At 37.1% G+C, this 23,307-nt stretch overlaps 1 protein-coding gene across 2 annotated transcripts in view; it reads right to left on the bottom strand.

Moving 5' to 3' along the window:
• RAPGEF6 (Rap guanine nucleotide exchange factor 6) overlaps nucleotides 1-23,307 on the bottom strand; it is a 141,549-nt gene that overhangs the window by 60,061 nt on the left and 58,181 nt on the right. For both annotated transcript variants that reach the window (XM_080924158.1, XM_080924159.1), the window contains exons 7-11: nucleotides 19,252-19,383; nucleotides 6,699-6,876; nucleotides 4,779-4,915; nucleotides 2,940-3,098; nucleotides 2,216-2,368 (exon numbers count right to left, since the gene is read on the bottom strand). In XM_080924158.1, the coding sequence (XP_080780284.1) occupies nucleotides 2,216-2,368; nucleotides 2,940-3,098; nucleotides 4,779-4,915; nucleotides 6,699-6,876; nucleotides 19,252-19,383 (759 nt within the window). The remainder of the gene's footprint in view (nucleotides 1-2,215; nucleotides 2,369-2,939; nucleotides 3,099-4,778; nucleotides 4,916-6,698; nucleotides 6,877-19,251; nucleotides 19,384-23,307) is intronic.

Below are 23,307 nucleotides of genomic sequence, written 5' to 3'. Positions count from 1 at the left end.
TACAATATAGTAGATTTCTAGATTCTGGTTTATAAATACTATTCTCTACTGGAAAGATCAAGAACTTTCTGGAGAAATGGTTGATTCCAGAGTAGGAACAAGAAAATTTCATGATAATCCTTTTCCTTCAGAAAACTAGAAAATGCTCAAAGAATGATGAGGGCATTTTGTAAGAATACAAGAGTCAACCTGTAGAGCATTTGACTAATACTGATGACAAGGGAGTAAGTCCATATCAAATATAAAGAATGGCAATCAGTTTTTATAAGAAAAATTGCAGTAGTAAACAGTGTTTTCAGCAGGAATTGTCAACAGTAATAAAAAACAGGTGGGAAGAGGTTTGCACCTAGTTGTTACTATCCACGAATTAGAGGCCATATGTTATTATGAAGTGTCACAAATGGTGACTTTGGAGAAAAATCCTCGCATATGGACAAAGGTCATCAGAGGAAAGTGTGTCAACAATGCACCAACACACAGAGCAGAGTGTTAATCATAGTGCAATTCCTTTCTAGAACTAAGCATGAGTTTAGTTTGGTCTTGGGTAAACATGGCAGGATATAAGACATGGATTCTTTAAATCTGCTGGGGATATGAATAATAAAAGAAGACCAAGCAACTGTGTGGACCAAAGTGGCAGGACAATGGAATACAACTATGCTATTAGATGAGAATTCATACAAGAAATAAATGACTGGAACCACTAGTGAGAACTGACTAGGGACTTTAGTTGACTGTATTATCTTAACAATGTGTCCTTCCATAATTGAAGAATTCTATGGTGTTTAAGTAGGAATACTCTTGCTTTAAGAATGGTGAGAAACTGTATTTGTAAAATATCTCAAACAATTCAAAAGACTGATGAAAAAGGGGTAAAAGTGGGGGAAATCTGAGAGTTGTCTGTATTCTTGAAACTTTCCTTTTTATTCATGTGTACAAGGATACAAGGATACGTGTGGACCAAAGGTCAATTTCCAATGTCTTACTCAAATATTCTCCATCATGTTTTAAGACAGGATCTCACCAAACCCAGAGCTCGTGAATTCACCTAGGCTGGCTGGTCGGCTGGTCACCAAGATAATGAGATCCGCCCATCTCTGCTTCCCCATAGCTTCAATTACAGGTGTACAACAATGTGCCCAGATTCTTACATGAGCTCTGACAGACTCAGGTTCTGCATTTCATTTGTCTGACAAGACCTAAGTAACTAGACTGAGCCATCTCCCTACTCTAGTTCTTAAACTTTCCTGTAAGTTTTAAATTATTAAAATATAGGGGTCTTTACAGAAAAAAAATGTCAATTTGTATTAGTCTATTGTAGTATTCTATTTATATGTTGTCCTTTCTCTCTTGCTTTTTTTTTTTGAAATATAGTTTTATATGCTGAGTATGAACTTGCTTTACATGTAGCTGAAACTAGTCTTGGACTCAGGATCATTTTGCCTCTATCTTAGTGTGGGAATGATTAGAGGTGTGCAGCCTCCATACCCAGCCATACTCACCGTTTCTGCACACAAAAGTTACACTAAGAGACAGCGCTAAGAATTCAATTCCAGGAGAGAAGGCATCACTTGTATTTCCTCTCTTTGCTAGTAACTTGTCCATTTGCCAATTAATAATGACATATTTTTCAAGTAAGGCTAGCTTAAAAGGAGAACCATGTATTTAAGTTTCAATTATATTTGATTTCCTTTATATCTAGGGGTCTTCCCAGATATAAGCATGACAAAGGATAGAGGAGATGTAGCGAAGGGAAGACAGAGACGGTTGCTCTGAGTGTAATTATACCAAAACTCCAGATTTCCCTCACTCAGTCATAGCTTCACTTCTTGCATCGCTTCCATTTTCAATTTAAAGAAAAGTTCAGAGAAGCCACAGCTTGATTTCAAGCTAACAAGAGCTCCGCATCTTCATTGTCGACTCTGTTTTTGTGGCTAGTCTTTAAATTTCCTGTTCCTGTCTCCCCACTAAAATTGCTTGCTTTCTTTTTGTAAAACCAACGCCCACTATCAAGGGCTTACAAATTTAAGAAGGATTTGACCAGTATAATCTAAAATAATATTATACCCTTTATCATTCAGGTGTGTAAGAACCGATTAGACATCAACATGATAGTGAAGAATTTTCATTACTCAGAAAAGTGGCCCAAAGCCTATTTTAATAGCAAGATGAAAGTTCTGAATGAAGTTTCTAGAAGAAAAAATAAAACACCCACCTTGATTACAATGTGTCCTTTTCTAGTTCCGCTCCGGTCTAGTTCACGGTGCTCATGTACCATGACAATTTCTCCCTCTTCCTCGACTTTATGGGTATTTTTCTCCACATGATTTAAAATCCTCCAATAGTCCTGTTGGGCTATGCAGACGAACTGTCCAAGGACAACATGGGGACAGTTAATGAACCTGTAGTACATGAACACATCGCTATGCACCAAGGCAGAGCACAACGGCAAGAAATCAAGCGGCATCAGTTCTCTCTCATTCAATTTGTTTAACTTCAAACAAAAATCAAGGCAAGCAATTCACACAGAGACCAAAGTGGAATCTTGTACATTCTGCTCTAAAAGGAGAAGTGAACATCCACTTCTCTCAAACAGACACTATGCAAAGAAAACATGAAGCAGGAGTAAGTTAGAAACAAACAACTCACAAGTTCCCATTTCCTTCCTTTTTTGAAAACAGAAAGAGCCTGAACTGGATAATAAGAGCTTGAATGTTCAAACAAACTAACAATTATTTGAAACATTCTCTTAAAAATTTATACTTTGCTCAATTCAACAAAATTTGAGAGATATAAAATCTACTTTCGCTTGTCAACTGCAAGCTATTGAAAATCCTAATTCTCAACTAAGGTTGTTTTATTTTGAATAAGAAAGAGAAAAGCAGCTCCGCCATTTCCAGACTCAAAGAAGGAGAGAACTCGGAGCAGAGTAGGTTTACCTGACAGTCATCAACTTTGGTTCTGACAACTCCATGCATGTGTTGCTTATCCAAAGTGGGGACAATTCCAAAACTATTTCCCATGAAGAGATTTTCAATTTTCCCATCTGGATGACTTATTTCTACAGTGCCATTTAAAATGACATACCATGAATCAAGCTATAGAGGAAAATAAAGCTGTTAGAATCTTTTCTAAAAGACAGTTTAACTTTGCTCAACAATTTAACAAAATATGTCAAATGCATCACTTAAAGGAGAAAAAGGGAGACCTGGCCCTATTATTCACTAATTATTCAACAACATCCCATGCCTTGTCTACACAAAACTACTGGTTTCTTTCACTTTCTTCTTTTAGTCACCAAAGGAATTTCATAATTGGCCAATTCTCTGAGGCAAGATACTGTCCTGTTTAAAAGAACAATTCTTGTTTTAAAGACAATTTATCTGATGTGCTTCAGTGTATGTATGTGCCTTAGGTCTTCAGATAAGGGCTTCATACTCCCTAAAACTGACATACAGACAATCAATTGAGAAGAAGACCCAGCTCTCAACTGCTAAGCCACCGATTAGGAGCACAAATTTGTAAAATCCAACCCTGCAACTGAGCAGCACGGTGACTTTCACCAAGTTACATAATGTCCCCAGGCCTCAGTTTATTGCTAAACAACTGTTCAAAAGAAAAGCAACATAGAACTCCTTAAGTACATGGTCAATTTAATAAAGACCAAATGATTACTTAGAATAGTGCCCAACATAAAAATAATTCTAATAATAAACTAGCAAAAGTCTGAATTTTAATGCACAGCTAACAAATTATATATTTTGATTATATTATAAATTTGTGTTAATATTAAAAACCAAATCTTCATTTACATGAATTTCTAGCAATTGTAAAAGAATGTGAGCTTGTGGAGTACACAGCTTAGTGTACACAGTACACTTGTCCAGTATGTTGGGTTTGCTTCCCCAGCAAAAGAATGTCTAAGAATACTCTACTCTTTTGTCCCATATATTTATTTAGTTAGCTTTTGCTTGTTTGGCATGCTCAGTTCTTTCTATTACAAATACATGAGCATCTTTTGACATAACTCCTGAGTTTATTCCATTCTATGGAGAGACACTAGTAAGTAGAACAAAAGAGAGACTGAGAATACAGAGAATTCTAAATGAATTTCAGAAATGTTTAAAAAAAAAAAAAAACAAACAAAAACCGGCAATACACTTCTCATCAGTCTTACAGCAGTGCTCCCAGTCCTACTACAGCAGTGCCCCCAGTCCTACTACAGCAGTGCCCCTAGTCCTACTACAGCAGTGCTTCCCAACTAGTGGGTTGTGAACATTGAATAGAGGTTGCCCAAGGTCATTGGAAAACACAGATATTTCCATTACAAATTGTACCAGTAGCAAAATTACAGTTACGGAGTAGCAATGAGACAATTTTATGGTTGGGGGTCACCACAGCATTAGGAACTGTATTAAAGGGTCACAGAATTAGAAAGATTGAGAACCACCACACTATAGCCTTCTAGTTCAGTATCAATACCTTGCCCTTTCTCTCAATTCACAGACAATGAACAGGGGACTGACTGTAAGTTTTAAACACACACACACCACCACCACCACTACCAAAAAACTCTTTAAAGAGTCTTACTAATTTTAGTATTAAAATGGTTCAATTATTGATTAAGTAACTTTTCTGCATAAAGTACACTGCTAGGAAAACAATTTAAAGAGAGTAAAGCAACAACAACAAAACTTATCTCTTTAAAAATTAATTAAAATTAAATACTCAACTCAGCATTTACTTAAAATAATTTAACACTTAATTTGCTGACTTACCTCTTGCCCATCTTGAAGAATAACAGCCCCAGCCTGCTCTACTACTTCAAAAATCATGACAGAGCAGAGCTCTCTCCTTACAGACATGGTCATGTTTGCAAAGGCAGGCAGCTGGTGCATGAACTCAAGTAACTGTTCTATAAGAAAACAGAAATTCTAGTATAAAGACCAATGGTGGTATTTTAACATAACAGATTTTATAATTCAATATCAACTTGTTTATCAACTTAGGTCCTGACACCCATATCTGACCTCCACATCACTGCACACACACGATATACAGACATACATGCAGGCAAAATAGCTATCACATAAAAATAATTCTAAAAAACCCAGTTAATTTCGTATGTTATATGTGTGCACATACACATCTATAAACCGTATGTGTATTTACAGTCATATATAAATACAGGCATATTAAAAGATACCATTCAAAACACTCAGAGAACAGGAAACCACAGAAGCTCAAACAAAGCTATAGCATCTATTTGGTTTGCCTAGCTGGAGATGTCACCTGATTGGTAGTACAGTTTAGTACTGTAATTTGATCTAATAAATTCGCAAAAACCCTTTTGTCTATTACTTTTAGGCTAGAATTTTTTTTTTCTTAATTTTACTGGTAATGTCAGTCAGTAAATTAGGGATAACTAAAGATAGCTCAAGATTTGTTAAATCAACTAAGTAGTTAACTAGTTTTACTAAAAACTTACTATTTTTTTACTAAATATAGGTTTCTGAGGCTATTTCCTCACGTTAAGAAATAAAGATAAAAATAACAGAAACATACACATCTGAAATAAGATAAACAAGCTTCAACAGAAATGGCCACACAAAGAAGGTATGTACTCCTAGGGAATTGGAGTTCATGAAATGGGTAGTGTCTTTGTGGATGTTAAAGTCTAAATAGTGGTTATTTAACAATATTTCATTTCTATAATGGCAAACAATGTCTAAATATACCAACCATTGCTAATAAGTTACAATTTTCATTAATGTTGACTTCTAATATGAACAGCAATATGATAAAAAATCTTAAATGAACATAGCAATATGTAAGTAACACTAAGTAAACTTAGTTCCTTAATGATACATCACCATCTCTAGATTCAATTTTTCAATTAAAAATATATTAACTGACTATAAGAAACTAAGAAATAACACAAATTGCTTTATCTATAGTTTTAATGCGGGTAACATTAATGAGGGTAGACAAATGAGGGTAACTGAAGTGTATTTGAAATTGATTTAAAAATTACTTCATAGACTTGAGGTACTACTCTGGTGAGCTTTAAAATGTCTTATAAACATGAAGATAAAGATCTGTAAAATGAAATCAACATTTTTGTTTTGAAAACACTCACAGCAAGTCTCAACAATGGCTCTCAATGATCTGTCATCTTAATACCAATGTCCAGGTATAGCCTCACAAATACTCATTCAGGTTTGCATGGTGTAATGGTTATGGCAGAAGAAATGACAGTCACAAAAAACACTGGAGCATCTATGTACCTTACTCACCCTGGATTACCCACACTAGAGATCTACTGCCATGTTGCTTAGGTGATTAAGTGAGTCACAAAGACTACATGACATGTAACTGAGGTCTTATGCCAGAGTCTCACGAGTGAAGACTCAGGTGACTGGAGTCTGCATGTAAATTCTGATAAGATTCTAAGCTAATATTATCTAGCTCAGTTGTTCCTGAATTCCCAACCAACAAAGTCTATGAAATAATAAATGTATGTTGTTTTAAGAAGTTATATTTTGGTACAATATGTTATGTGGCAACATTTTTTATATAAGGTAAAAATATTTATGTGAACAGAATTATTTCTTTTCTCTTTTTTAATCTCTTTCTACTTTTAAAGACAGGGTTTTTCTGTGGAACTCTGGTTGGCCTCAAATGTATATATTTCTTACCAACATCATCATCAGTTTTGTCTGCGGGTTCCTTTTCAAGACACTCCCGAACAAGATCTCGACCCTGCAGTGGATCTGATCGATCAATCTCCTCTTCCTCCTCTTCTTCATCCTCAGAATCAACAGGTCCTTCTGGAAGACGTGTTAAATCTACATCTCCTACTTCACTCTCTGTAGCCTACGGAAAGAAATTTCAACCACAACTTTGAAAACTCATCAATGCTAGATATCTTAGGAACTAGGAAGTTTCAAAAACTACCATTCACAGAAGATGAAGATGTCTTTTCAAAAGTAAAAACTGATTAGAATATTTTCTAATATTATGCTCCTGATTCATACTGAAGATGAAAGAGCACGATTTGAAAAGTTATAGGAAACAGTGATTTGAACACAGGAATTCCATAATAATAAATATAAGCAATCAAAAGTAATAGTGGAGACTATAACAGCTTCATCTAAGGCTTTACATGCTTTTGCTCTCCTCAAGTCATTTACTCTTTTATAAATCCCCTTTCTTGAGCCCAAAGATTCAGGGACATCACAGAAGAGAAGGCAGAGGAATGTTCGAGCCTGAGGGTGGGGAAAAGTGCTCTGAAATACTTCCTTTTGTATATAGCATGTTGCACACATAAACTGATAGCAACTGTTGTTACCCACATAAGACCTATGTAAGATCAAGGAAGTTAAAACACCCAGCATAATGTGGCACTGTTATTTATAAAATACTTTGGAATAAAATTAAGTCAGTATAAAAAACCAAAACTCCAGGACAGAGTTACTACCTGAGGGCCCACCCGTAGCTGAGGATCTGTAAGTGGTGGAAAAGTCTTTTTTCTATGAGGGGTAGATGCTCACAGGTTTCCTGTGCTGCAGCAGATAATCACACAACCTTGTACATGTGGGCAACGCTAACTGGGTTCAGTGGGACCTATATGTGTGTATGCATGTGACCTCCAATAAAAGTTTCAAAGAGTTAAAAATAGGAACAAGGCTAAAAATGAACAGGAAGAGCAGTGGCAGGGAAATGGGAAGGAGTACTCTTGAGTAAGAGAAGCAGAACCAGAAAGAGCAATGAAGCAACAGAAGGATAGCATACTGGACAGAGAAACAGTGCCAGCAACAGGATTACAGAGAAGAATGGAGAAAAGAATTGGTAAGCCACAGGGCACAAAATGATCTTAGAGACAGGCAGGAAAGAGAGTCCTACCTGCAAGTACTGCCTCCCCACTGTCAGAGTCAGAGCTGCTTCCACTTTTTCTGTGGGCCAGCATATTCATCTTCTGGCCATTGTTAATTCACATTAGGACTCAGATAACAACTCAGGTTTGCTTTATGCAAAATTTATAGTGCCTTTGGATCCTTATTTATTTTTAAGTAGTTAATAATCCAGATTAAATTACAACTTGAGCACACTTAAGACTAGAAAAGGTGGCTTATAACAGTCTGATGCTATGGCCTGGACCACTATCCTCTCTTCATGTGGCCTACATGGGCCTTGACCTCAGACCAGCAGCCAAGAATGTGCTTAAACTTCTAATCTTGTTGCTGCCACTTAGGATTATAGGTATTTGCTCCTATGCTCAGTTTATGAAGTGCTAAGACTGAACCAAACAGTAAGGACTCTATTTACTGGACTACATACATCTCCCTCCCTTTTCAACAGTGCTAGGCATCAAATATGGGGCCACCCAAGGCCCCTTTAGCCAAGGCACACCCCCAGATCCTAAAAATTATAAAAAAATTATTTATTTATGAGTATGACTACTCTGTCTTCATGTACACCAAAAGAGAAAATCATGTATCATTACAAATGGTTGTGAGCTACCATAAAAGTGTTAGAAATTAAACTCAGAATTTCTGGAAGAGCAGCTAGTGCTCTTAACCACTAAGCCATCTTTCCAGCCCATAAAAATTATAACTATTATTTTTATTATATGTGCATGAATGTTTTGGCTGCATGTATTTTAAGTGAACTTCATGTGTGCCTAGTACCCAGAGAGGCCAGAAAAGGGCATCTAATTCCCTGGCACTGGGGTTATAGATGATTGTAAGTTGCTATATGGGAATTAGGAAACAAAAACCACAAGTACTCTTACATGAAGCCATCTCTCCAACACTCTAAAAATTCTTGATAGAGCTCTTTGGACCCAAATCCCACCATATAAAGTTGGTCTCCCAGGAGTGCTGACACCCCAAAGTTCACAGGTAAGACAAACACTTTTGCTCGATACAACTGGCCAAAGAGAAACCTGCTAGGAGACCACAGGGGCTCAGGAACCACAGAGCAACTAGGGACAGGCTCCTTCTGTTCTCCATCTGTGTGCCCCGGAGTTAACTGTGTGGCACACAGCTCTTTGGACCCAAATTGAACCCGGAGAGAGCTGATCTCCCAGGAGTGCTGACATACCTAAGATCACAGGCTCACAGGAAGGACAGGCTACAGTCAAAGACAGCAAGACCAACTAACACAGAGATAACAAGATGGTGAGAGGCAAGCGCAAGAATCTAAGCAAGAGAAACCAAGGCCACATGGCATCATCAGAACCAAGTTCTCCCACCACAGCAAGGCTTGGATACCCCAACACACCAAAAGAAACAAGATTTGAATTTAAAAATCACAATTCATTATGACGATGGGGGACATTAAAAAGGACATAAACAACCCCCTTTAAAAATACAGAAGAGACAGATAAACAAGTAGAAGCACTTAAAGAAACACAAAAATCAACAAAACAGGTGAAGAAATTGAAAAAAATCATCCAGGATCTAAAAACAGAAATAGAAATAAAAAAAACAACAAAGGGAAACAACCCTGGAGATAGAAAACTCAGGAAAGAGATCAGAAGTCAGATATTCAAGCATCCACAACAGAATACAAGAGATAGAAGAGAGAACCTCAGATGCAGAAGATACCATAGAAAACATTGATACAAGTCAAAGAAAATGCAAAATTCAATAAGCTCCTAACCCCAAACATCCAGGAAATCCAGAATGCAATGAAAAGACCAAACCTAAGGATAATAGGTATAGAAGACAGCGAAGATTCCCAACTTACAGGGCCAGTAAATATCTTCAACACAATTATAGACGAAAACTTCTCTAACTTAAAAGAGATGCCCATAAACATACAAGAAACCTACAGAACTCCAAATAGATTGGACCAGAACATTCCTCCCATCACATAACAGTCAAAGCAACAAAACAAAGAAAGAATATGAAAAGCAGTGAGGGAAAGAGGTCAAGTAACATATAAAGGCAGACCTATCAGAATTACACCAGACTTCTCAACAGAGATTCTAAAAGCCACAGGATCCTGGGCAGATATCATACAGGCCCTAAGAGAACACAAATGCCAGCTCAGGCTACTATATCCAGTAAAACTCACATTAACATAGATGGAGAAAGCAAGATATTCCATGACAAAAACAAATTTACACAATATCCTTCTACAAAGCCAGTCCTATAAAAAATTCCAACACAAGGAAGGAAGCTACACCCAAGAAAAAGCAAGAAAGTAATCTTCTTTCAACAAACCCAAAAGAAGATACCCACACAAACATAATTTCACCCTTAACAACAAAAATAACAGAAAGCAACAATCACTTTTCCTTAATATCTCCTAATATCAGTGGACTCAATTCCCCAATAAAAAGACATAGACTAACAGACTGGATACATAAACCAGACCCAGCATTTTGCTGCATACAGGAAGCGTACCTCAGTGACAAAGAGACACTAACTAACTCAGAGTAAAAGGCTGGAAAAAATTTTTCCAAAAAAAATGGTCCCAAGGAAGAAAGCTCAAGTAGCCATTCTAATATCAAATAAAATCGACTTTCAACCAAAAGTTATTAAAAAAGATAAGAAAGGATACTTCATACTCATAAAAAAAATTTTTTTTTTTACCAAGAGGAACTCTCAATTCTGAAAAAAGAAGCTGGAGAGAGCATACACTAACAGCTTGACAGCACACCTGAAAGCTCTAGACCAAAAATAAGCAAATGTACCCAAGAGGAGTAGACAGCAGAAAACACTCAAACTCAGGGCTGAAATCAACCAAATGGAAACAAAAAGAACTATAAAAAGAATCAACAAAACCAGGATCTAGTTCTTTGAGAAAATCATTAAGAAAGATAAATCCTTAGCCAGACTAACAAGAGGGCACAGAGACAGTATCCAGATTAACAAAATCAGAAATGAAAACAGAGACATAACAACAGAAACCGAAGAAATTAAAAAAAAAAAAAAAGTCATCAGATCTTACTATACTCAACAAAACTGGAAAATCTGATGAAATGGACAAAGTTCTATACAGACAACAGGTACCAAAATTAAATCAGGATCATGTAAACCATCTAAACACTCCCACAATCCCTAAAGAAATAGAAGCAGTTATTAGAAGTCTACCAACCAAATAAAGCCCAGAAACACATAGGTTTACTACAGAAATCTATCAGACCTTCAAAGAGACCTAATACCAATACTCTTCAAACTGTTCCAAAAAAAATAGAAGCAGAAGGAATACTACCAAATTGGTTCTCTGAAGCTGCAATTACACTCATACCTAAACCACACAAAAACCCAACAATGAAAGAGAACCTCAGAGCAATTCCACTTATGAATATCAATGCAAAATTACTCAATGAAATTCCCATAAGAAAAAAAAATTCAAGAACACATTAAAACATTCATCTACCATGATCAAGTAGGCTTCATCCCAGGGGTGCAGGGATGGTTCACTATATGGAAATTCATCAATGTAATCCACTATATAAACAAACTCGAAGGAAAAAAAAAAAAACAACATGATCATTTTATTAAATGCTGAGAAAGCATATGACAAAATCAACACCCCTTCATAAGTGTCTTGGAAAGATTGGAAATTCCAAGCCCATACCTAAACATAGTTAAAAAAACAAACAAACAAACAAACAAACAAAAAAACCCAGCAAACCAGTAGCCAACATCAAACTAAATGGAGAGAAACTTAAAGTAGTACCATTAAAATCAGGGACAAGGATGCCACTCTCTCCCTACCTATTCAATATATAGTACTGGAAGTCCTAGCAAGAGCAATTAGACAATAAAAGAAGGTCAAAGGAATACAAATTGGAAAGGAAAAAGTCAAAATATCACTATCTATAGATGATATGATGGTATACTTAAATGACCCCAAAAATTCCACCAGAGAACTCCTAAACTTGATAAACAACTTCAGCAAAGTGGCTGGATATAAAATTAACTCAAACAACTCAGTAGCTTTCCTCTACTCGAAGAATAAACAGGCTGAGAAAGAAATTAGGGAAATGACACTTTTCACAATAGTCACAAATAATTTAAAATACTTTGGTGTGATTCTAACCAAGCAAGTGAAAGATCTGTATGACAAGAACTTCAAGTTTTTGAAGAAAGAAATCAAAGATCTCAGAAGATGTTCATTGATTGGCAGGATTAATACAGTAAAAATGGCCATCTTGCTAAAAGCATTCTACAGATTCAATGCAATCCCCACTAAAATTCCAACTCAATTCTTCATACAGTTAAGAAAGAGCAATTTGAGGCTCAGACATTTAGGTATATGTGCTTGGCTGAGGAGCCAATGGGGCAAAGATACCATCTATGAAATTATGACTGAATCCCGTCCAGGCGGAACAATACAGCAGTACCAAAAGGAGCCTAGGCTGGCCCGATAGCCAGAGCCCCCTGTCCCTGTCTGACAGAGAGCCATTTGTCCTGGGGAAACCTGGTGCATCTCAAAAAAAAGGCCGCCCTCTCGCCAGTCACGCTTAAAGTACGTTTGTGTGGAACCTGAAGCTAAACCATTGGTAGACAACCTGCTTCTGGGTCAAGATTGTCTTACATAGCAGAGCAGCTTTCTCACTATTGAAAGTTAGCCCTTGACACAAGGGTTTGTTAAAAAAAGAAAAGAAAAAGAAAAACAAACAAAAAAGAGAGAATAAAAAGCGAGAACAAATTTAAAGAAAAACAAACAATAAAACTCCCAAAATAGAGTACAAATAAAATAATAAAAATCTAAAAACAAGAGGAAAAAAAAACAAATAAAACAATTACCCACCCCCAAATAAACCAAAGAAAAAACAATTTGCAAATTCATTTGGAATAACAAAAAACCCAGAATATAGAAAACTATTCTGAGCAATAAAAGAACTTCTGGGGGGGGGGGGGGGGGGCTCACCATCCCTGACCTCAAGCTGTACTACAAAGCAATCGTGACAAAAGCTGCATGGTATTGGTACAGAACACAGGCAGGTAGAACAATAGAATAGAATTGAAGACCCAGAAATGAACCCACACACCCATGGCCACTTACTTGATCTTTGACAAAGGAGCTAAAACCATCCAGTGGAAAGAAGCATTTTCAAAAAATGGTGCTGGTTCATCTGGCAGTCAGCATGCAAAAGAATGCAAATTGATCCATTCTTATCTCCCTGTACAAAGCTCAAGTTCAAGTGGATCAAGGACCTCTACATAAAACCAGATATGTTGAATCTAATAGAAGAGAAAGTAGGGAAGAGCCTAGAATACTTGGGCACAGGGGGAATTTTCCTTCACCAATGGCTTATGCTCTAAGATCAACAATTCACAAATGGGACCTCATGAAATTGCAAAGCTGCTATAAGGCAAAGGACACTGTCAATAGGACAAAATGGCAGCCAACAGATTGGAAAAAGATCTTTACAAATCCTACATCCAACAGAGGGCTAATATCCAATATATACAAAGAACTCAAGAAGTTTGACTCCAGAGAACCAAATAACCCTATTAAAAAAATGGAATACAGAGCTAAATGAAAAATTCTCAACTGAGGAATATCGATCAAATGGCCACAAAGCACCTAAAGAAATGTTCAACATCCTTAGTCATCAGGGAAATGCAAATCAAAACAACCCTAAGATTCTTACCTCACACCAATCAGAATGGCTAAGATCAAAAACTCAGGTGACAGCAGATGCTGGCCAGGATGTGGAGAAAGAGGAACACTCCTCCACTCTTGTTGGGATTGCAAGCTGGTACAACCACTCTGGAAATCAGTCTGGAGATGCCTCAGAAAATTGTACATAGTACTACCACTCCTGGGCATATACCCAAAAGATGCTCTAACATATAACAAGGACACATGTTCCACTATGTTCATAGCAACTTATAATAGCCAGAGCTGAAAAGAACCCAGAGTCCTTCAATGGAGAAATGGATACAGAAAATGTGGTACATTTACACAATGGGTACTACTCAGCTATTAAAAACAATTACTTCAAGAAATTCTTAGGCAAGGACTGGAGAGATGGCTCAGAGGTTAAAAACACCTACTGGTCTTCCAGAGGTCCTGAGTTCAATTCCCAGCAACTACATGGTGGCTCACAACCATCTGTTATGGGGTCTGATGCCCTCTTCCAATGTGTCCAAAGATAGGAACAGTGTGCTTATATTGAATAAATAAAAAAATTCTTAGGCAAATGAATAGAACTAGAAAATATCCTGAGTGAGGTAACCCAGTCACAAAAGAACATACATGGCATGCACTAATTGATAAATGTATATTAGCGCCAAAGCTGGGAATACCCAAGATACAATACACAGACCACATGAAGTTCAAGAAGGAAGATCATAGTGTGGATGCTTCAGTCCTTCTTAGAAGGGGACACAAAATACTCACAGGATGAAATATGAAGACAATATGTGGAGCAGAGACTGAAGGAAAGGCCATCCAAAGAGGGATGTCTCCTGAGAGGCTCTTCCAGAGCCTTACTGATACAGATGAAGATGCTTGCAGCTAACCACTGGACTGAGCACAGGGACCCCAATGGAAAAGTTAGAGAAAGGACTGAGGGAGCTGAAAGGGTTTGCAATCCATAGGAAGAACAACAATATCAGCCAATCAGACCACTTAGAACTCCCAGGGACTAAAACACTAACCAAAGAGTACATATGGAGGGACCCATGGCTCCAGTTGCATATGTAGCCTTGTGGGGGGCATCAATGGGAGCAGAGGCCCTTAGTACTGTGACAGCTTGCCCTCATAGAAGCAGGGGAAAAGGGGATGAGATAGGGAGTTTCTGGAGGAGAAACTGGGAAAAGAGATAACATTTGAAATGTAAATAGAAAATACCGAATTAAAAAAAGAAGAAATCTTAACTTTAAGATGATGATGGTATTGGAAGGTGGATCCTTTGCGCAGTTAAAACCTTAAAAAGTTATTAGAATCCTCATGAATAGGTAGTACCCTAATACTACCAGAGGCCAGAGGGAGTTCATCCAACACTTCTTCCGTATGAGGAAATAGCTAGATGGTGCCATTTACAGATCAGAATGAGGTCTTTCACAGGATAGCAAATTGGTCATCACCTTAATTTAGAATTTCCAGTATCTAAAACCATGAGATGTGAATTTCTACTGTTTGTGAGATACCCAGTACATGGCATTTTTTTTTAAACAGCAGTTTGAATGGACTATGATAGGATCTCAGAGACGATATCCTATTCTGCAACCACCATGTACTTATAAAGCAAAAATAAGGACTCATTAAGGATTATTACATAAATTGTAAAATGAATAGATGAATCCCTGAGTTCTAGACCAGCCCAGTGTAACAACACTGGTGGATGGCATAAAGACTCAAAAGGAAGAGATGGATGACAGTTGACTCAAAGGAACAGACTCACAGGACTAGAATGATAATATTAAGAGATGGTAGAAGACTCATTTTGTTAGGATATATGGAAAGTGAACCAGCCCTAGGCAGCGGATCATCAAAAAGATTATGATAAATGGGTTAAAGTACAGGAGTCGAGTAGGAAGAGGATTAAACCTCTTTTGCTTTTCTTTTCCTGTCACATGTACTTTGTACAAAGAATGTGGTAAGAGCTGACTCTGATGAGTTGGCCTTCGCCAAATAAACCATCAGAGAATATCCTTTTCCTGTTTGAAACTAAACATGAAGCTACAGTAAAAGGTGCCATAGGTTGTGATGAAAATGTTATACGAACTTATAAAAACCACGTTTTTAAATTGAGGCTTAGGTGTTAAGCCAGAATCTCTTATTTTTCAATGCTTTTCCTTTCAGCATTATCATGTTCAGGTCCCCTTTAAGCTCATCTTTGTCTTCTTGGTCAGACAAGAATTCTGTGCAATGAAAATCTTCCACAATTCTGCAGACCAGAATGGCCCTAACCATTTGTCTCCTCTGCCTTACAGAACAACATTTTAGCTAGCAGAGTTATTTTGCCATTTTCCTTGCAACCAATAATGGTATTTACTTTCAAACATAATTCAACTTGAATTTTTTTCTAGATTATTTGTAAAGGCTCAAGCAGTGCTTGACTCAGCAAAAGAAACAAGATCAGTAAAACATAAACTCCCATCCGCATAAATTTATTCTGATAAAACAAAACACCAATCGTACAAGATACCATTAAACACAAAACATTAAAAACAGAACTAAGAAAAAATAAGCATGCTGAGAAACTAGCATGTGTTCTGAAGCAGACTCTAGAATGCTGTGGAGAAATAATGGAATACAGAACCAGACAGCAGATGATAGTGGGAAGTGAAAGTCTTGCAGTTTGTAGTCTGATAACAGCAAAGCACTGAAATTTCATTAATAGAGTACTTTTGGAGCCATCACATTCTTGCAATTTGTTTCAAGTAGGAGTTTAAATTGCACTGTATGTACCTAGTGGATAACTCAGCCTTTGACAAGGACATAGATGGTGTCTTTTGTATTTGCATTTTTCTTAGGATTAATACTAAATATTAAACCCCAGGACCTTGTACATACTAGGCAAGCACTCTACTACTAGATCACAAATTCTCTAACTGGCTTTCTCTTCCAGAAATGAGGCCACAGCTCACAGCAGCTCAGCCTCTGAGCAGACCTGGTAGGAAAGCATGCTGTGCAGCTCTTCTACTTCTTCCAGCTACAACCCAAGTCATGTCCTACCTAGTGCCTGCCTTCACACGAGCATGAAGTTTGCCTGCCCTGTTGAAAAAAGAATCTCAAAGAATCAGGACACCCCTCCACCCCCACCACTGTTCTCTCTGGATTTGAAGTGAAGGTTTTCTCACATCCCTCCTCACTTTCAGGAACCCAACCACGATATACATATACAGTATGGTAGTTTATAGCTCCAATTACAGCTTTTCTCAGGATCTAAAGAAAAGTCCGCCTCTTTCCTGTAGGCTCTAACAAGCTTCCTATTGTCTGATGCTTTTTCCTATCGAAATATTCTTTTACTTTAAGGCTTGATAATGCCTCCTCTACACCCCATAGTCATGGGGGTGGGAATCCTTCCTCTGTCCTGATAAAGTCCCTTTCAGAAGGAAAATTTTTGGCAGCTCCTTTCTGCAAATCTATATCTTTAAGTAACACCCATCACTGAGTGACAACCCTACTGAACAGATATTCTTAACAGAAAATTTAAAGACAGGTGGCTAAAGAACATTTAGCAGAATAAAGCTAATTAGGAAAGGAAAAAAAAAAAAAAAGCAGCAGCTCTGATGAAGATATGGTACCACAATCTGGTAACATAGTGTACTGGCTGGTTTTGTGTAAACACAAGCTGGAGTTATCACAGGGAAAGGAGCCTCAGCTGAGGAAATGCCTCCATGAGATCCAGCAGTAAGGCATTTTCTCAACTAGTGATCAAGTGGGGAGGACCCAGCCCATTGTGGGTGGAGCCATCCCTGGCCCAGCCCATTGTGGGTGGAGCCATCCCTGGGCTGGTAGACCTGGGTTCTATAAGAAAGCAGGCTGAGCAAGCCAGGGGGAGCAAGCCAGTAAGTGACATCCCTCCATGGCCTCTGCATCAGCTCCTGCTTCCTGACCTGCTTGGGTTCCAGTCCTGACTTCCTTTGGTGATGAACAACAATGTGGAAGTGTTATTTTGTTACTGTATTATTTTGACTCTCTTTGTTAAATTCCATACAGTATTTCTACAGAAGAAAAAGAATAAATTCTTTGGTTATAAATATTGTAAAAAAGGCAAACAGGAAGTCAGAGATGGTCACTGCATCTTTTTGTCAAGAAAGCTGTACAGACTTAAAACTGGAAGCTGTTTTCCATTTTGCACCTGCCTACAAATTCTCCTTCACATAAAGGGGCTAGTTTTTAAAAATACTTGAATCTAGGCAACTCAAAAAAAAAAAAAAAAAAAAAAAATTAAAAAAAACCTCAAACTAAATATTTCCTTCTTAAAAAAATGACTATAATTTTGCTTTTTACTACATTGTATCAAACACAAACACACATACACACACACACACACACACACACACACCATGACCAGCCAGAACTGAGAAGGGCTATAAATCTAAACTAAGTATAGAAAAAAAGAGTGCAATAAAACTCAGTATAACATTAAAACATTACTTAAATGTCAAGATAATATTTAGATATACTATATTAAGTAAAATACATCACCAAGGTTGATTTTATGTTTCCTTGTAGAAGATTACTGAAAAACTTAAAATTAGATATGGAGCTCACATTAAATGTCTACTAGTCAGCCCAGAAACACAAAATGATCTGAATTCTTAACTAAACCAACCATTAATATTGAATCTCTAGTTATTTACTACCACTGGACATAGGCCTTCCATCTAGGAAACCGCCTTGGATAGCCTACACCAAGACAATATCACACTCTACCATGAGGACCTAACACACCAGCACGAGCCCAAGCCAAATTTGAATTTAATCTAGTAGGATGTGTAAAGATTTTCTCAGTCTGTAATGATTCCCAGAACCCTCTTTTATTGTAAGAATTGCTGGAAAGAACCTTATTTAATTTGGAATTTTCTGTTCAGCTTTAAAAATGGAAAAGTCCATAAGGACACTCCGAATTTAACTTTCTATTTCACTAAGGTTACACAGGATAAAAGTTTAACAATGCAAAAGCAACCTTACTTTTCTTCATAAATTTTACTTATAGACAACTTCTACAATTATAATTTAAAAAAAAAAATCAGTCCTTTCACATGTGTAAGTCCTTATTTCAAAACCCTTCTTTAAACCCAGGCATGAGCCTGTAACCCAACTCTCAGGAAGCTGAGGCAGGAAGATTGGAAACCTCATGTTAGCGTAGGTTACAGGGCAACATTCCATTTCACAAAGATAAAACTCCACAAATCTTTCCCTTAACTAAGGCAAGCATTCTATATCATAATAACTCAACTGGGTAAAAAGAAATAACCAGGCTGATGAATGAGACAACATATTAAGCATACTTTGCTAAAAATTTTATGCTTGAGTTTCACAGCTAAATTAAAAGATAAATAAAATAATCTGGAGCAGTGGTTCTCAACCTCCTAATGCTGCAGCTCTTTACTATAGTCTCTCATGTTGTGATGAACAGCAACCATACAATGTTTATTGCTACTGTACCTTTGCTACTGTCATGAATCTTAGTGTAAGTATCTGTGTTTTCTGATGGCCTTAGGAGACTCCTTTGAAAGGTTGTTTGATCTAGAGGATAAACAGAGGGTATTTTGCAGAATCAAAAAGCCCATATGCACAGTTCCCAGACTAAGGTATTACCTGATAGATATCGGATAAACTGCTGCTCCCAGAGTCACTGGCAATGCTACAGCCAGACTGACTCGAAGACACATGAGTCACCTGTGGATGAGGGTTGTCTGTGAGGTGCATCTTGGTAAGATCCGCTGGAAGCTGAAGGAGAAAAGAACTTGAGTTATTCTGAACGCCAAACTTTGCTTATTAGAGAGTTCTTGACATAATGTAATTTTAGAAAACAACAATAGCTTTAAATGTCAAAAACAGAAAACACACAAATACATACACACTGGTAGTGCATCTAAATAAAATTAATATTAATGTTTCAGGTTACAGATGAGCACCTGCAGACAGTAAGACTTAAGGTTAGCAAAATGACTATACAAGATTTTAAAATATTCACAACTTTTTCCTGAAATTTTTATTAGTGATCACATTATTCAATGAATGCCTCTGTTCAAGTTCAGAGATACAAGAAAAATAGAAAAGACATGGCAAAATGGCTCAGTGGTACGGTAAAGGTGCTTGTTTACAAGCATGATAACCCAAAACAGCTTTCTGGACCCACAGAGTAGAGACAATCAACTCCTGCAAATTGCTCTTCATCTTCCTTCACATGCTCATCATAGCATGACCAAGTGCACACAGAAATAAATAAAATGTAATTAAAAATAAAAAGCAAATGACTCCACTACTTTATCTTTAATATGTGACTAATCTTATCAAGGACAAAGACTATACAATGTATCTCATACTATAAAATAAATCAGGCATCTCATAAGAATATTATGGAAGTTAAGACAAGAATTATTCACTATGCTCCAAAGCAGTTAATGTTTTAAGTAAGAGATAAGATCATTCACTACCACTCCATATAATTTCTCTTCAATTTGCTTCTCAGGACAATTAAGGAAACTTAAAATTTGAAGTAAGTTTCCTTGTTGCATACATTCAGTATATTCTATATCTATTTTAAAGAGAAATGACCAAGTTTGAGTTTCACTATCTTAAGAATACAAACTACAGAAACTCCAGACTAATTATACCATGAATTTCTGCTGGTGGGTTAAGTAATTCAAATAAACATTGCTGAAAGAAAAACAAGACACAATACAATATCTATATGTGCAAGGTAAAATAAACCAGAAACAGAAGGACTAATCTAACTTCTACAGGAAACCAAAATGTTAAAATTCACAGAAACAAAGAAGAAAATGGTGGGTACTAGAAGCTGGGAGTTGGGGAACTGTAGAAAGTTTTCGTTATAAAAAAAAATGAATGGATTTCAGTCACAGATTACACAGCACAAGGAACAATCATTGTAAAAATGTATTATAAATTTCGAAAAAACTAAGAATAGAATTTTAAATGTTCTAGCTGTGAAGAAATATTTTATATGATGAGCAGGCTAACTAGCCCTAATCTGGTCATTTCACAGTATGAATATGTATCAAAACCTTATCACAAACACAATTATTTTTCAAAAGAAAACTTAAAGGTGTAAATAACAGTGGAAGATGAAGTTACACTCATGTTGTGAAATGTTAGTGCAAATCTCCAACAAAAACATAAAGATGTGACCACAGTTAAGAAGTGTCACCTACAGCGTGCATAAAGAGAACATAATCCAAAATTATAAAATATGTATTCTTTAAGGCAGACATCAAATATTTGTAAGAATCATACAGGACTGAAAAAAAAAAAAAAAACAAAATCATACAGAGAACACTCAGTAACCGTGTGCAAAGGCAGAAATAAGTAACAAAAAATAGAAATGATCATGTATTGGGGATTTATAAAGTAACATCTCAACAACCCATAAATCAATACTATCACATTAGAAACAAGACATTATCTTAACCAAATAAATACTACATATTAGAAGAGGTGGCACAGGAAGATCAAGAGAGGCAGAGACAGGCAGTCTTTAGAGCTAACTGGCTAGTCAGTGAGCCTATTCAAAGCAGTCAGGCAGGGTTCAGATAGAGACCCTATCTCAAGAGATTAAGGCAGAAAACCACAAAGGAATATACTGAATATTTTGCTCTGGCCTCCATGTACACCCTCAAAACATCCACTACATTGCACGTGTGTGCACACATGCACACAGACCCACACGATTCCTACACAAAGGAAGAGAGATCAAGGAGATGTCACCTATGACAGTTATATAACCAACTAAAGCCAGAGAACAAGGCTGCAGACTAAGCCTGGTAATACTTACAGTGTACTGAGAAATCTTAGCCCTACCAATCCCTGAAAAGCAGCGATTTTATTCTTCTTACTCTACTAATGAGGGACTGAGGCAGCACAACAACTGAGCAGTGTGCATAGTTTCAGATTCAAATGTGCAGTGCAACATGGCCTCAAAATCTGGCCATCCCAAGACGCTGTATTTTATGCTGGGAACACAAAGATGAAGACACAGGGATGATGTGAAGACTGACTATACACAGAAATCTCCTGAGTTTCTTCTTTAAGAGAAGAGACTAGATGAGGAGACAGTGACTGCAGTTAACACTTGCAAGCTCCTTAGGTGGTTCATTTGTGAACCATAGCAAGTGCATTTTATATGCTTTCACATAGATTTTCTGATCTCAGAACAAGACTAAATGAGGTAGATGTTTCATGACATTAAGCTGAAGTTGCTGTTTACTTTGTAAGAATCAAAACAAAAAATTTTTATTCCTTTTCTTCATGACAAAGTCTGAAGTAATAGCAAACTCACCCTTCTAATTCAGTAAGCTCTGCAGAGTGTCTTGTCTGTCAGACTCTGTATATTCTGTATAGGATATGTATATTCTATATCTGGGCTTATGTGGTCTGCTGAAGATCATGTGTTTATAAAGACTATTGCTAAAGTTACATCCAGGAAGGAAAATGTCTTGAACACAAACACTACAAAAGTATAAAGGCTGTTGCTGACTGAATAAACTGAAGACTTAAGGTTCTCCACATGTCATGTACACACAACCTTTTGAGGGAAACTGTTTAAAGGCTCAGCTATCTGGACTCCTTTGTTGTTTGGTTTTACTATTTATCTAAACAAGGGTTCACTTAGGTTAAGATAGCAGAAGAAACAGCTAGAACTGACTATCAATCTTGCCAGCAACCAGGAAAACACATAATTATTTTCCTCCAGAAAAAAAAAAAGTCTAAGAAAGCAAGTATTTACATGATAGTCTATGAAATACTCATTTTTGCTTTCACCATTGTATCTTGGATCACAGTTCCCTTCCAGAGGCAGGCAACAGAAATAAGGCTTTTCTCTTGCACAAGGCAGGTTACAAAATTAATCTTCCTTTACCTTTCTGCCTTGAAGCTGGCTAAATTCTCTGAAACCCTGCGTGATACTAGATAGTAAGACTACCACAAAGGATTCTGCTCCCCACTCTTGACAGAATGCTTAAACATCTTGAAAGACCTTTGCTAAGTCTTGCTTTCCAGTCTTTGAGAAGTAGATCTTACTTTTTCTACACAATCTTATTTCTATGTGGTTTTCCCAACTTTAATCATGCCCAGGAAATGATGTCTCTATACAAACCCCAAAGCAGTGCCAGGTGCAGTAGCTCATGACTTTAATCCCAGCACTCAGGAGGCAGAGGCAGGTGGATCTCCTAGTTTGAGGCCAGCCTGATTACAAATGGAGTTTCAGGACAACTTAGAGCTACACAGAGAAACTATCTAGTAAAAAACCAAACCAAAACCCCAAAAGCATGTGTTTTAAAAGTTTCTATATAGCTAAACACAGGGAAGACCCAGAGGATGTCAGGGGAAGTCACAGAAGTTCCAGGTTCCTTGCATCTCTCAAGCTGTAGCCTTAGTAATATCCTTAACTAAATAATGAACTTACTTAGTCTTTGGGTTCTGTGAGCAACTGAGGCAACACAAGTAAACTTTAACAGTGGGGTTTGAGAACCCTGATTTATAGTTGATTGGGCAGAAAAAAAAGGGAAAACAATCTGGGGCTTACAAGGCATGGTACAGTCCTGGGACCTGACGCCTCAGCCCACCATCTGTGCTATCTGCAGGTGGATAGTGTCAGTTAGGAGACATTCAAAGGTCCACATCTTGCTTGGT

Source organism: Micromys minutus (assembly GCF_963924665.1).
Source record: "Micromys minutus genome assembly, chromosome: 10".
Lineage (NCBI taxonomy): Eukaryota > Metazoa > Chordata > Mammalia > Rodentia > Muridae > Micromys > Micromys minutus.
Note: the sequence above shows the minus strand (reverse complement) of the source record. Positions and strands in the feature narration are given on the sequence as shown.